At 54.0% G+C, this 13095-nt stretch overlaps 2 protein-coding genes across 2 annotated transcripts; one reads left to right on the forward strand and one right to left on the reverse strand.

Moving 5' to 3' along the window:
• Window positions 1-31: 31 nt before the first annotated feature.
• Window positions 32-3867, reverse strand: CSUI_005553 (loc549482 related). The gene is made up of 4 exons (XM_068065725.1): window positions 2711-3867; window positions 2100-2150; window positions 1082-1256; window positions 32-634 (listed from the first exon to the last, which is right to left on the reverse strand). Exons 1-4 carry the CDS (start codon window positions 3103-3105, stop codon window positions 554-556), a joined length of 702 nt encoding a protein of 233 aa, XP_067922286.1. The 5' UTR covers window positions 3106-3867; the 3' UTR covers window positions 32-553.
• A 1490-nt stretch (window positions 3868-5357) lies between these two features.
• On the forward strand, window positions 5358-12623 carry CSUI_005554 (rhoptry neck protein; the record flags this gene model as incomplete). The annotated part of the gene is made up of 10 exons (XM_068065726.1): window positions 5358-5362; window positions 5492-5967; window positions 6360-6659; window positions 7280-7651; window positions 7870-8136; window positions 8653-8721; window positions 9262-9506; window positions 9736-9919; window positions 10035-10211; window positions 10774-12623. The coding sequence occupies 10 exons, from the start codon at window positions 5358-5360 to the stop codon at window positions 12621-12623; spliced, it is 3945 nt and encodes a 1314-aa protein (XP_067922287.1).
• Between the last annotated feature and the right edge of the window lie 472 nt (window positions 12624-13095).

The raw sequence follows: 13095 nt of genomic DNA on the forward strand, positions 1-13095 counted from the left end.
AGATCACTATGAGCCGAAGCCGAATGCAGCGGTCGGGGTGTAAAAACGATGCGCAGAAGTGATGACCCGGAAAGGTAAAAGCTGAGACCTCGCCTCGTGTACGTCAGCTGGCGTAGGCGGCCCCGGAAGATTGCTTTCGGGCGAAGTCAGTTTACCGGTTCTGCCACTGATTCTATCACAAACTTCTCCTTTGGAGAAAAATTGACAAGAAAAATATTATGCTAACAGTATTGGACACGATAGGGCCTCAGAAGGCGGTCAAGAGGAAAGCCAGAGAAAAAAACAAGGCTCCTATTCACTTGGGATCCGTGCTTGCATTTTATCGTCTCCGTGTCTTTCACACCACACCTCTGTGCATGTTGTGCGCACGAGGCAGGCAGGCATCCCATCGAGCTGAACAACAGAAGAGGGCCTCTCATTCAAAGTGTACCTGCCCGTCGCTTTGCGGCGCCTTTCCTATCAAATGGGGGAGTAACATAGGAGCTTCAGATTATCGCGGGGGAGAATAACATCTGTTTTTACTGTTTCGTCTACACCAGAAGGCTGCTTAGGATCACCTAGGATCTTGTCGATGTGATGTCACGGGTTCAGATCCGGCCAGCGGATCTCTCCGGATGTCATCCAAGTTGTTCACCTGGCAGAATAGAGAAGGGCAAGGGAAGAAGTACCTTCGCATCGTCATGCACTGGCAGGACCCCCTGGCTTGGGACTTCACCCGGAATTCGGGCTCCTCTTACTTTCGTACACAGCACAGACAAACGTCCTATATTTCTTCTCTGTTCAGTGGTAGATCAGGCAGGTTCTAGGGTGACAGCGAACAAGACAGAGAGAGTAACACCTGGACTAACGACAACAGACTTGATCGCATACCCGAGGGTCACTACCTTTTCTCTCGAGAAAAAGAATTTTGGGGACACACCACCTGGGAAAAGTGCGGCTGTCCAAAGAGAATCTCGTTCGTCCCGGAGTCTCTCCGCAGCTTTGAAGTACGGTGGGCGACAATAAGATGACCAAGGTGTCGTCTTATATTCGGAATCTGCACCTGAGGGACACCCAGAGCTGTTTATGCCATTCTACGTACCTCTTTCCCAATTTCCAGTAGATCGGAGGCCATGTCCAGGGATGCCGGCTGTTGGCTTAGGAGAGAGCTTCCGCTCCGCAACGCTGGCTTCGCCATGATCTGCTTGTGTGCTTTCCACGGATGATTACAGTTGCATACCCATGGAGAGTCGAACTTGGTGCAATTGCAGGTCGTGCTGAGCGCATCGGTGGAACCAAACCCGGGCCTCTAGATGCTGAATTCTCACACAATTATATACTCAGTGAGGTCTTTATGCGATCCATTTCTCGGGCTCGCTGCTGAGTCTTGGACAGCTCTACTGCATGCCAGCTGGTTTCTTTAGCGGCAGATGTCGCAAGATGGCATTCATGTTCCATGCTAGTATACGTCACAAAAGTGTAGGAGCAGCCTGGACAGGTACCTCGACTGATGCTCACTGACACGCAGTGTTTTGTCACGGGAGTGAATCAGTTCGCGACTTCTGAATCAATCCGGGTAACGGGCTTTCTCTGCACATCGCCTGGGTATGAACATGAACTGTTGTGCCTCTTCACTCAGTCAGTTGCTCGCAAACACCTTACGGAGTGACAGAAGATAGTTGAATATCCCTCGGACCGTCGGCAATACGACTGGACACCACAGAATATGTCCTAGAAGAAAAATCCAAGCAGCCGCTCACCCAGGAAGCTGTCCTACAGCCTATTCCAGGAGATAAACCTACAACTGAAGCGGCAGTAGACACGAAGTTGGACCGTAAGAAGCCCTGCTGGCACGCCTGAGTTCGATGGATGACGAAACTGCGTCAGCCCACACCACATAGGGATCAACGTTCTCGGACCGTGCTACTAAACCAGCCAGATGGTGCATCCGCATACGTACCTGTATACCCCTGCAAGAATTCTCACGGCAACAGCTAGTCTCGAAAAAGAGATAGCCGCCAGAAAGTCACAGTACATTCACCTCTCTAGAGATGTCAGTGACAATAGCAACCAAGAGTCGAGGAGCGCGTGCCAAAACTGAAGACTTCGTCAATTCTCACCGTGTACACTTGAATGTGACGGGATCATGCTCGATATGCTTGTGCTTACACCTGCACCTGGACAACGAAAAACACAGCCTTGAAGTTTTTGTCCAGGTAATCGAAAGACCGCGACTGCTTACTAAACAGAAGTTTTCTCACAAAATGTGTGTCTCGCCTCTGGAGATGGTTATGCGCGTGACTGTATTACAACTGGGTTAGAGGAAGGAAAGTGCAGTACGCTTTATCACTAGCACAGGCACTTGGTTTCTCATACAAGTGCAACGAGCCACTATCTCTAGTCTGCCAGGAGGGCAACTCGGACCAGCATTCCACCACGCTCTCTTGCTGTTCGAGCATGCTGCACAGTTCAGTCGAGAAGAATTTCTCAGGAAGGCCGTGCTTCAAGATGCCAAGTAAACTCTGATTAGAGACAAGTGGTACTGGCTTTCCAAATAGACACATGCGAAGAGGTTCAGTGAGATCTGAGCCAAAGCGTCCAAGCCAGAGAGTAAAGCCGTCTCAGAACTCATGGGCGAGGCAGTGTCGGGAAATCTGAGAATGAAGAGTTTGAGACCAGGTATTGGTAGAAAACTCAGTTGTTGCCCGATAGTCTGTCCTGACTTCATTACCTCAAGATCCAAGCACCTTCCGCGACGATATAGTAGAAATCTCTGCACTTGCATTTCCCGTTGGCGCACGCAAATCTCGAGGAATCTGGCCTGTCTGACAGTCCTTTCGTATGCTCCTTGAGCCGGTGGCCGCAAAGGCAACGGCATTCCTCTCGGATGACAAGGCATGTCTTCTGGCAGGTGTCACAGTTCCACTGACCCTTCAGACTCAGAGGAGGCAAAAAGGACCGTGACGCGCCACCGGTTACCTTGCCTTCCTTACGTGTGACCGTTACTTGGTTGTCATCTGGAAAAGACGCTGGCACGCTTCGGCTGTTTTCAGTGACATGTGAACAGGACGTCGCCAGGGAGCTCCCCTGTCTCTCAAGCGACCTGCCAGCAAAGCCAGAGCTCATAGCGGTGACCTCGTTATGTCGGCGGAACGTGACTTCTTGGGGGGAAGGGCGGACTGTGGATTGTTGCAGGGTGGTCCTTGTCGGTAGGGATGAGGTTGCCAGTGCACACCGCTGGGAGGGCTGGAGTACTAAGACAAAAGACAGGCTTCCAGATGGCCGCGAACCTAAGACAGAAAACAGATTGGCGGTGGAGTTTCGAGTGCCCGGAGTGCACGCCCCGGTGCTGAAAGCAGACTGCGAGGGAGGATGAGGATGCAGAGGATGAGACTGTAGCACGCTTTTCGCAGGAAAAGAAGACCAGTACAACTCTATTTCAGGGGACCAATGTTACGAGCAAAAGGTGGTGTCACGAGAAGATCAGACGAAGAGAAAGAGGAGAAAGAACCCCGGTGTCTTGCTATCAGCCGAGAAGGTACTAGCTCTTCCGCGGCCCCAAGAAACTCCTCATGCAACTAGGCTCTCTTGCTAGGGTGACCTACAGCCGCGACACCTCACGCAGCTTGTAAGTTGCACAGTCGGAGAAGTGCGGCCATCAGGTTGCTCTAGAAAACCAGGAGTCCCAGCTGCTCAGGCGTAGCGGCCCCGTTGCTAGGGATTGCTGGGAAGCGTCTTGCAGTGGCAACGGTGAGCCAGGTATGGGCGCCAGCACACAGGATTCCATTATGGCCTCTCATTAGCTGAAGGCGGGTTTTTCGTCGCTATTGCGCGAATTTTCAAAACGCCTACTGCAGGTCGATTTTTTTAATTGAAAAAGTCCTGCCGCGCACGAGTGTCAGAAATTCACGAAAAGCAGTATCGTCGGTTCAGATGTGCTGCTCAGCATGTCTTGAGGGTCGCCTCATGACGGCGTCTTCACAAGACAGGCCCACGAGCAGTGAACGAAAGCCACACTTGGCGACATTCAGCTGAAACTTCACTGTCGCGAGAGATACTTTCTCCCCTCAAACCCGTAGGGCATCCGGTTCCTGTTAGGCTTCTGAGGTCCCGCCGCTGGCGCGACCACAGCCTACATGTGAATCGAGGCAGCGCTGTAGATTGCTGGCGGCGGCGTGATCGGAGTGTATAAGTTTTCGGAACTACCCTACCGGCGACACTGGACGGAACGGTACAAGAAGCGGGGTGCCTCTGGCGGAGCTGTCTGTAGTCTTATCCTGCTCTGTGTAGCGTTCAGAGGTAGAGTGATCATCTCAGAATGGTGGTTTGCCATGTCCTATCCTGCCCGTCCCCGGGGAGGAGCAGCTATTGGTGGGTTTTCAAGAACCCTCTCTGGGCCCCAAAAGCTATTAAAGGCGTGTCGGTAAGGCTAGTCACCTGGACACTGGCGCCCGGGGGCAGGCACACCAAGACCGGCAAGACCCAGTTGCCAAGACAACATCGTTCGTTGACGCGCGGCAGTCCCTTAGTACTGGTGGGAGAGAGTCCAGTGGGCGTTAGCTCCAGCCGTGTCACACTGTTTCTCATCTATTTTCTGTCGCAGTCTCGAGGAAAGCAGGTAGGTTCCTGGCAGCCCTGAATATCTACACGAGCACACAGACTCGCTGTTCACATGCTGTGCGCCAACCAGCACTGTATTCAGCGGCATCGCCCGAACAGTCTCTTCTTTTTTTGCCCGCATTCTCGAGGACCTCACGTGTCTGTAATTCCTCCCTGTCCACAAGCAACGACTGCGCTCGCACGCAACGGTAGCCTTCTCGGACTCAAGGGCTGCTTGACTGGATCGATCATCGAAAGTGAAGGCTTTGTAGGCGGGGCTGGTGTCACTGAGGGCGGAGCACCATTCGTGGCCAGGCTGCCGCCCAGCAGGACACGCCACGCTTTCATCATCTCCTGAAGACACACCACAACGAAAGTCTAACCCAGGAAACTGGCCCACGGCGTCGCCTCGCCGTCAAGCCGACCTTCTGCAGAAGGTTGCGAATGGCGCGTTGTTCTCGCGGCCAGCGAAAGAGCACGATGTCGGCTAAGGCAGCGAGCGTGTGAACGCAAGATCGGTAACCTGCAGACTGGAAAAAGCTTTGACAGCTCAGAACGTAGGAGGCTGTCGGGCTGAGACCGTGCGTGGTACACTCTCCGACAGCGAGCCGTGATCAGCTCTTCGAGCGTTCTCAATTGTGAGCGAGTCCCTGCCGTGTCTCATATAACGCCTATCGGCTCCACGTGTTCCCAACATTTTGGCTGCGCGCCTTCTGTTTTATCCAAGAAAAGTCGGTTTTCCGGTCATCGCCCCCCAGCTCGATTCCCTAGGATGCAAAATGAAGTGCTGGCGGTGGGCACAAGAAGAGCCGGGCAGGTTTGTGATCGGCTTCGCTGGCGCACTTTTCTTGTCCGTTGTATTCTCTCATAATGCCATCGTTTCTTCTGCACTACATACATCGCGCGACGCCAGTCTACGGTCGATGCTTGATGTATGGGGACCATTTCGTCATGGAGACCTGTTGTCATCTGAACCGCACACCTCTGGAAGCACAGGCGGACTAAATGCCCTCTCGCTAGCTGACACTCTGGGTCCGTCTTTCGTTGACACTGGAGAAAGCGGCGTCACACGGGATGAACTACCTTCAGAGGTGCTTCCTGGTCCTGCCCAGGAAGAGTTGCGCGCGGCGCCGAGTCCCGTGCTTCCTGAAGGCCAAGCGGAAACATTGCTAGGCCTCGGTTCTTCGCCGGAGTACAATATTCCCGCCCCCACTCTTGTTCGAGATGGCGGCCAGATGGCTCGCTTGCTTGAAGAGGAGTTTCAGAAAGAGCTGGCATCGGGCAATCTGTCCGCGAAAGCAACAGTGGAGACCCCCGCTCAACTTTCTCTGAACCTTGAGGAACTCAGGTCCATGCTGGAAGATCCTGATTTAGAGGCCGCTGCCAAAGGTACGTAAAGCTGCCTGCGTTAGGTATGATGCCTGTGCGTGGGTTCCACATGCGCATGACTCACCCGCATTCTAATGGCCTTTCTGCGAAGGGGATCCTCTCATGCACTGCCCCAGGGTGGCTTTGTGTGTTGGCTCTCTCAGATGCGCTGGCATCCCTACCCCTGCCCGAAGCATCCCAAGGTTCTACAAGCGTCCCTCCGCAGGAGCGGCTGTCCTTGGAATCATGGGCAGCATCGCGTATGCCGATGGTCAAGCAGCCGGTGGAGCTAGGGTCTGATATTTCTTTGTTGGAGTCGGAGCCGTCCAGAGAGACTCCTGCCATCTCGGCCGAAGCAGTTGAGTTAGAGCGGGTTCGGAGCAACTTGGCTTTTCTGTTGCTGTCGCTGAGAGACTCAAACGCACCGCAAGAAGAATCGCTGGGGCGCGAGCGCGATAGGCTTTCTGCAAAACTCAAACGCATTGCCAGCGCACTCGGGTTTACTCAGTTTGGCATGCATCAAGCAATCTCGGGAACTGGTGTCTCCAAGCAGGAGGGGCAAGAGGCTGTTAGCGATGTGGCTGCCGTCGACGACCTGCGAGAGGCGGGAGCTACGACAGAACCGGGCAAGACAAGAATTTCAGGACTGGCCGGAGAAGAAGGCCCCGTTACGCCCTATATCGTCGGATTGATCGCGACATCCAATCCGTACCGTGAGTGAACCGCATCTGCCTCAGTCCGGCTGCACAACACACAGATTCACGTAGAGATGCAGATCTGCCAACCGAATACATTCTAGGCATGAAGGTAAGCATTCACACGAGTCGGCTTCCGAGCAAACGGATTCCGAACATCGGGATGCTGTCGAGAAGATGGCAAACCTGACAGTCCGGAGAGGGCGTCTCCATCTACTTTCACGGCCGGCTAGCGTTTCTCAAGGCACTCCTCGGAGTGCCTATGATTCACATGGTGATTTCACTACGCAAGCACTGAAGTGGACTCTCACATCAGCTTGGGAGACAGGCAGCTGGCTGCGCATACGAGGGCACATGGTTCCCGTGATATGTTTCGAGTCACCTTTGAGTCCGGTCGGATACCGGGACGACCGAACACTCCTTTGTTTCGTTGATGCTTCAGTCGTTCTACTGGAGGCTTAGCACTCCCTGCTGACGCCCGTCATTAGAACAGTATGGACAACTGACCGTAACTATTTGTGGGCTCCGCCGCATACGAAATAGTCAACACGACTGCAGAGTGGTGAAGCACGAGTAGCCCCGCTATGTTTTCTGTCATACACATAATCTCCAGTCTCCTGCGTTTCTTGCTTTCTCAGTGCTGACTCGCATTCTCGTAATAGGGGCGGCTTTTCTAGGCTATGACAGGTACTTCGGTGACGTGCCGTCTCGCCTGTTGCCCTTTTACGGGCCACAGACCCTCCTCGCAACGCTGTCTCCAATAAGCACACCGCTGCTGCTCGACCCAATGGCCGACGCCGAAAGAGTGGCTCCACGTTCCATCCTAGGGAAACTCAGGAAGAGGCCCTCGGCAGCCGAGGATGCTCTCACAGAGAGCGGCTGGAACCGTCAGAGGAGGTCCAGATTGCCCCTGGGAAGCCACCGGCTGGTTCTCGACATGCTTGACCGACATTTGGAAGCCCTGTGGACGTGTAAGACTGAAGTTCTGAAGTTTGCCGGCACATCTGTAGGTCTGCTGACCAGTCCTCCGTTCAGACAAAACCGGACAGAATGGCACGGCACTCGCTTTTCTGACGCAGCCAGTTTGGACACGCCCTTCGGCATAGTTCAGGGATGCGCTATCGCGCCAGCTTTCATAACAGCAAGCTGATGGGCAACGCTGGGCTGCCATTACATCTCTCGATGAAAGCCCGGACATTCTCCCGGCTACTGCTGCGCGTGCGTGCAGTTACCGAGGAGCAAATCGGCATATTGCAAGAAGAGAAGATTCCAGTTGAGGCGTCAATACCGATGGCCGACAACCTATCCAGACTCCACATCAACACTTGTCGACAGACCGTCGAGGAACAGCTCTTTCCTTGCGAGTGGCAGGACACCTTTCTCTATGAACGCGCTACAGCTGGCGAGCTGCCAACGCTGTCGGAACAAGATATAAGTACTAATAGGGTCAAAGCACAAAGGCTGGAGACCGCCTTCAACACCATTACTGGACTTGGTGAGTCCAACCATGTTTGCATCCAAGTGTTTTGCAGGGAACGAACGTCCGGTGCAGGCAGCACGTAAAGACAAGCAGCTTCACCGGTCGACTTCTGAGCACTGGGGTTCCATTTTTGACGCCGGCCATGGCCATGTCTGGAAAACCTGACGGGACGAGGAGGAGATCATGTGGACTGGCTAGCCGTCAGAGAAGTGCCAAAAGTCGAACCGTAGTCCACTTTCTGACTCAGATAGCGCGAGCACGGTACAGCCAACAGGCAATGAGGCTATATAGACTATCTACGTGATGTGTGCAAATGCTGATTCCAGGGTGTCTTGAGGAGAAAACTCAGAATGGAGGTAAGCCACGCTGGTCCTGCTGGTTCCGAAAAAGAAATACTAGCGAGTTCTGTCAGCCAGCGCTCACCAATAGAGTGCTGTGGGTACAGGCAGTCCGAAGTGTTGCTAGAATCGCGGATTTGTCTCTTGTTTAGCTCCTTGTGCTCCTGGAGTGGGCTGTTTGGCTTGCCTCTAGGCTTCGTGAGTCCCCAGGCCGCGAACACACAGGTGGCACGCCTCTTCTCCGACTACCGCCTCGGTGCAGGTAAGAACATTCCAAAAGACCGCAAGCGTATACAAATACAATCAGCTGCTGCTTATGGAGTTCTGTCGTTGCCCGATGTGCCGTCCCAGCAATGAACCACTGGTACTACTACGACACGTTCGCCGTCAAGCAAATGTTCTCCAAATTCCACAGAGGTAAGAGGCAGCCACACTGGCCCGGTGTAAACCTATACGCGCGGACACGGCAATGGAACCGGAGCCGATATGAACAGTGGAGGCAGGCTTGGTCCCAACGCAGGTTCCGCTACCTGAGAGGGACCTCCGGAGGGGGATCTTACTTGTGATGCTTGGCTGCTAGCATCGAACGCGATTTTCCTAGACTGGCGCTCAGATGGGTCAGCTCGGAGCAAAACTGGAATAGCATTTCTTGCAAGGAGTATTGACGCTGTGGCTTTCTTCAGTGTGTAGCGGCGAGCCTCGCCATCGGCACACGCCGTGTTCTCTTTCTCGGACTCCACCCGCTGCAGAATGTCGGGCATCTGGATTCGCTGTTCTCTTCCCTGATTGTGCCTCTGCGCAGCGGGCCGAAATGTTCTGAAGCCTTACGGCCTAGACAGCCTACTGTCTCTCTCTGCTGAGGGTGCTACCCTGGGAAACCGCAGTGCAGTCGACACAGCTGACGCCGCCGAAGTAGAAAGAAAGCTGGCCTCACACCATAACTACCGCTCGGCTTTGCGCGCTCGGCTCTATGTGATGGCTCTGCGTAAGACACTGCCGCGAAGTTTGCACGCCGGGAAGCCGACAGACTGCCAGACACTGTCCCCGGTGCTTGGCTACGGGACAGCTGTCGTTTGTCGCTGATGTCATTGGTGGTAGTGCCACGTGTCACCTTCGCTGACCGCAGTGACTCTCAGGCAACAGTGAACCACGGTCGGCTTGAGCTCGGGCTTGCTACTGGTCATCACTAGAAACTCCAGGCGACTTTAGCTGCCCCGGACGGCCGTGCTTCATCGTGTTGCGCTCCCGTGTTGCTTGGTGTTTGCCAGTCCCTCAGTACAATCCGTACAGGAACAGCAATGTCTCCCCCGTACAATTTATTCATGAGGTGTTCTCTCGAGATCGCGACACCGTAATGATGATGGCCCGATTCAAGCCAGTACTGGCCGATGACCTCATCAACGTCTCTGTCCCAGACGGTTTCTCATATTTGTGGCTGTTTGAATTTCTCCTTGACGACGGTGAGCTGCCACCCCCGGAATACTCCACTCTACATCGCCTCCCAACCGCTCTTAAGCTGAAAACGGGGTGGCCGCGCGACAGTTCTCCTTTGCCTCCTCTTTGTTCTTTAATCAGACTCCCCCAACGGGATGGTGGAAAGGAGACAGGCTCTCACTCGAAGTCCCAAGTGGGCCAGCGTTCTGTATTCCCACCGAGGGTTTCGGCCTCAGGCCATACGCCGACTCTACAAGCGAATCAAGACCGGCATAACAAAACAAGCGAGGCAAAGGAATCTCGCAAAAGCTAAAACCAGTAGGTGCAACCTCCTTCCCGCAGTCCTGAGCAAAAGATAGCTAATCCGACACGGGGTACAAGGACTTGCTCATCGGCGCAAACGTAGGCCAGACTCGCGTAAAGATGAGCAAAGGAGTACCATGTACCTGTTGAATAGAGACATTTTCGCGATATCGACCGGAAAGAAGTCTCCATTTACCACTTTTCCACTGGACTGAGAGCTGACGAAAGTGCTTTCGTGGCGCGCCTCTTTTTCGATCTGCCAGCTTTCTTATGTGTACATCCAATCGAGCAGGATGCTGGCCGTCCGAGGCATCGCTGAATCGCCGGCTCTCATGGGAATGACATCTTTTCTCGGCCATCAGCCTGGCCTAGGAGGAACACTTTTGCTGAATACACAAGGACCATGCAGGCCCAGCTGTGCTGTAGAGGTAGTAGCTGCTTCAAAGATCCCCTTCCTCTAACGCTGGGGCACCAAGGTAGCCGGAGCTTGTCCGACTGCCACGCCATCTAGCAAGCCTCTTTTCGGCAAATACAACCGTTGCGTTCGCCCCCTTTTGACGTGTGTGGTTTCTTGCAGTGCTCGTTGACGGACTGCCTTCCGGGTGGCAGGAAATGCTGATTGATGCATTCAGCTTTACTGCGCATAGCTCCGCCTTGATGCAGGTTATCAACTATCACTCTCTGTACCGCGACGAGACAATTCAAGACGTGAAGGAGGCGACGTATCTTACCGCTCCTCCCACAACCAGTATACAGGCTGAGAGTGTGGTCAAGCGGTGTGACCGTCAGATTTATGTATGGTCCCGGGAGGGTCTTTCTCCAGATATACTTGAGGCAGATAAACTCAACAAAACATTCAAGGGCAAATGGGCATCCATTAAACTTGAGGCGCTGCCGATGCCAGACACACGCCAGTGGTGGCGCCGGCTTCACCGTACTGTTTTGGAAGCTCTGCAGAAATACCAGAGCCATGAGAAACACCTGGAGAATCTTAATGACAACCTGTACACTCTTGTGAGTGACACAGTTCGTATGCTGGAAGAAGACGGAGCAGCGGACAACACCATATTCTTGGGGCGCGTAGCGAAGCGCGCGAGGGGAACTCTGGCCCAAAGGGTAGGACGGGGTATAAAGTCTTTTTTCTTGGGCCTCGTCCGAGACGTCCCTGCCACCGACCATGCCGTGTGGTTTGGCGTGAACTTCAGCATGACCACAATCTTTTCGTTGTTGAGGAGGATGAGGGAGATTGCGCAGAGCACTGACGACAAGAGTGCGGCAGTGCTTCTCGATGAAGCATTCATGCAACTAGTTGAGGAGACTGTCGCCCTCCGGACAGAATCGTACAGGCGCCAACCCCCAGCAGCTTCAAGGAATCTGGGAGTCATAGGACTTCGACCTGACTACGGTACCCTGGATCTCCGTCACCGATCCGCTGAGTACCAACTGTCGATGTGTGCGGACCACTGCAATGCACTGTGGCGCCAGGTGCTCGCGGCCGTGTACCCATACGTCCTGAATCCCTCATTGCTGGAGGATTATGATAAGAGCTTCGGTACTCAGCATGCCCTGGATAAGCTGGATGACCCGAGCTACGTGAACTCTTTCCGGTACATCTTCACGAGCGATGCTGCGCTGAACTTTTGGGAGTATACGACTCCACGGGAGACAAAGAAGGAGCTTATGGCACTGAAGGACGGACAAGCATTGCTATACGCGAACATGATGAGATTTGCGGGGCTGGCCTATGAGCAGCTGAATTTCAGGTATCTTGCAGGCTCACTTCAGCGGCAAGCCCCGTTCATGGGACAGATGGTCAAAGACTGGATTGCCAAAAGGAGCAGAGCACGGAAGCTTGCCATTGTCGGCGTCCTTTCTTTGGGATTGATGTTCGTCTACACTGCTTTGTCGGCGTTGGATATAGCCCAGAATCTTATTGACTCGGGTATGAAAACCGTCGAAGATTGCGTCTGGAATCCAATCATGCAGGAGATGGCCTGCGTGGTTGTGCCCGGCAGTGGGGTCGTGGTGGCCCCCATATACGCCGCCATATCCGACGTGTTTCACGTGGGTTTGTACGCTGGAATAGGATCCACAATCATGTCTGCCGTTGGCATTGGCAGTTTGTACCTAATTGTCCGCTCAGAAAGTCGGACGGTTCTGAGGCTTGAGATGGCCATAAAGGAGCTGGCATTGAAGCTATGGAGGAGGGTCCGCCAATTCTTTTCTTGGGCAACTCGTTTCAGAAAACGCCGGCACGCGATCCTAACCACTATGCAGGCCAGAGCGGTAGCTCTCGCCAGGAAACGCGAAGGCCCCGCCACCCTAACAGATAGCGGGATCAAGCTGGTTGACAGCTTCCTTCAGGACGCGCCGCCGGAGGCGAGAGAAGGCGAACGCGAACTCACCGCGTCACCTGCTCTGGAGTGATTCGCTTTTACAACTTCACCTTCCCTCACCCCTGACCAAGGCAGCTTGAGCTAGTATGTGCCCGTGCAACTGGGACGGTGTCTTTTTCAAGAGTTGGGCTACTGTGGGTCTGTTATGTTCATCGTGTATCAATCTCTTTTCAGTTCTGTCCGGCCACCGGCGCCCCCCGGTGGCCCCAAAATCCATTCCAGGCCCGTCGTCTGGGTGGATTCATGCTGTTCGAGGCCCCGTGTTAAGGCTGATGTAGGCCGTCGCTCCGAAAAGGAGGTGAAACTGCAGCCCAACCGACACTTGCCGGTGATAGGCTCTGAATACTGGGGCTCTTTTAGAGAACGAAATTTTGCAGTTCGACGCCCTGCGCGCGCCGAGCCGAGACCAGCGTTTTGGTAACGGAAGGGTCGAAAGACACCTGCAACGCACAGGACCCAAGACACTATCTAGCATCGCCGAGGCCGCTTCTTGCGGTGGGGAG

Source organism: Cystoisospora suis, assembly GCF_002600585.1.
Source record: "Cystoisospora suis strain Wien I chromosome Unknown contig_2677, whole genome shotgun sequence".
Taxonomy (NCBI): Eukaryota; Apicomplexa; class Conoidasida; order Eucoccidiorida; family Sarcocystidae; genus Cystoisospora; species Cystoisospora suis.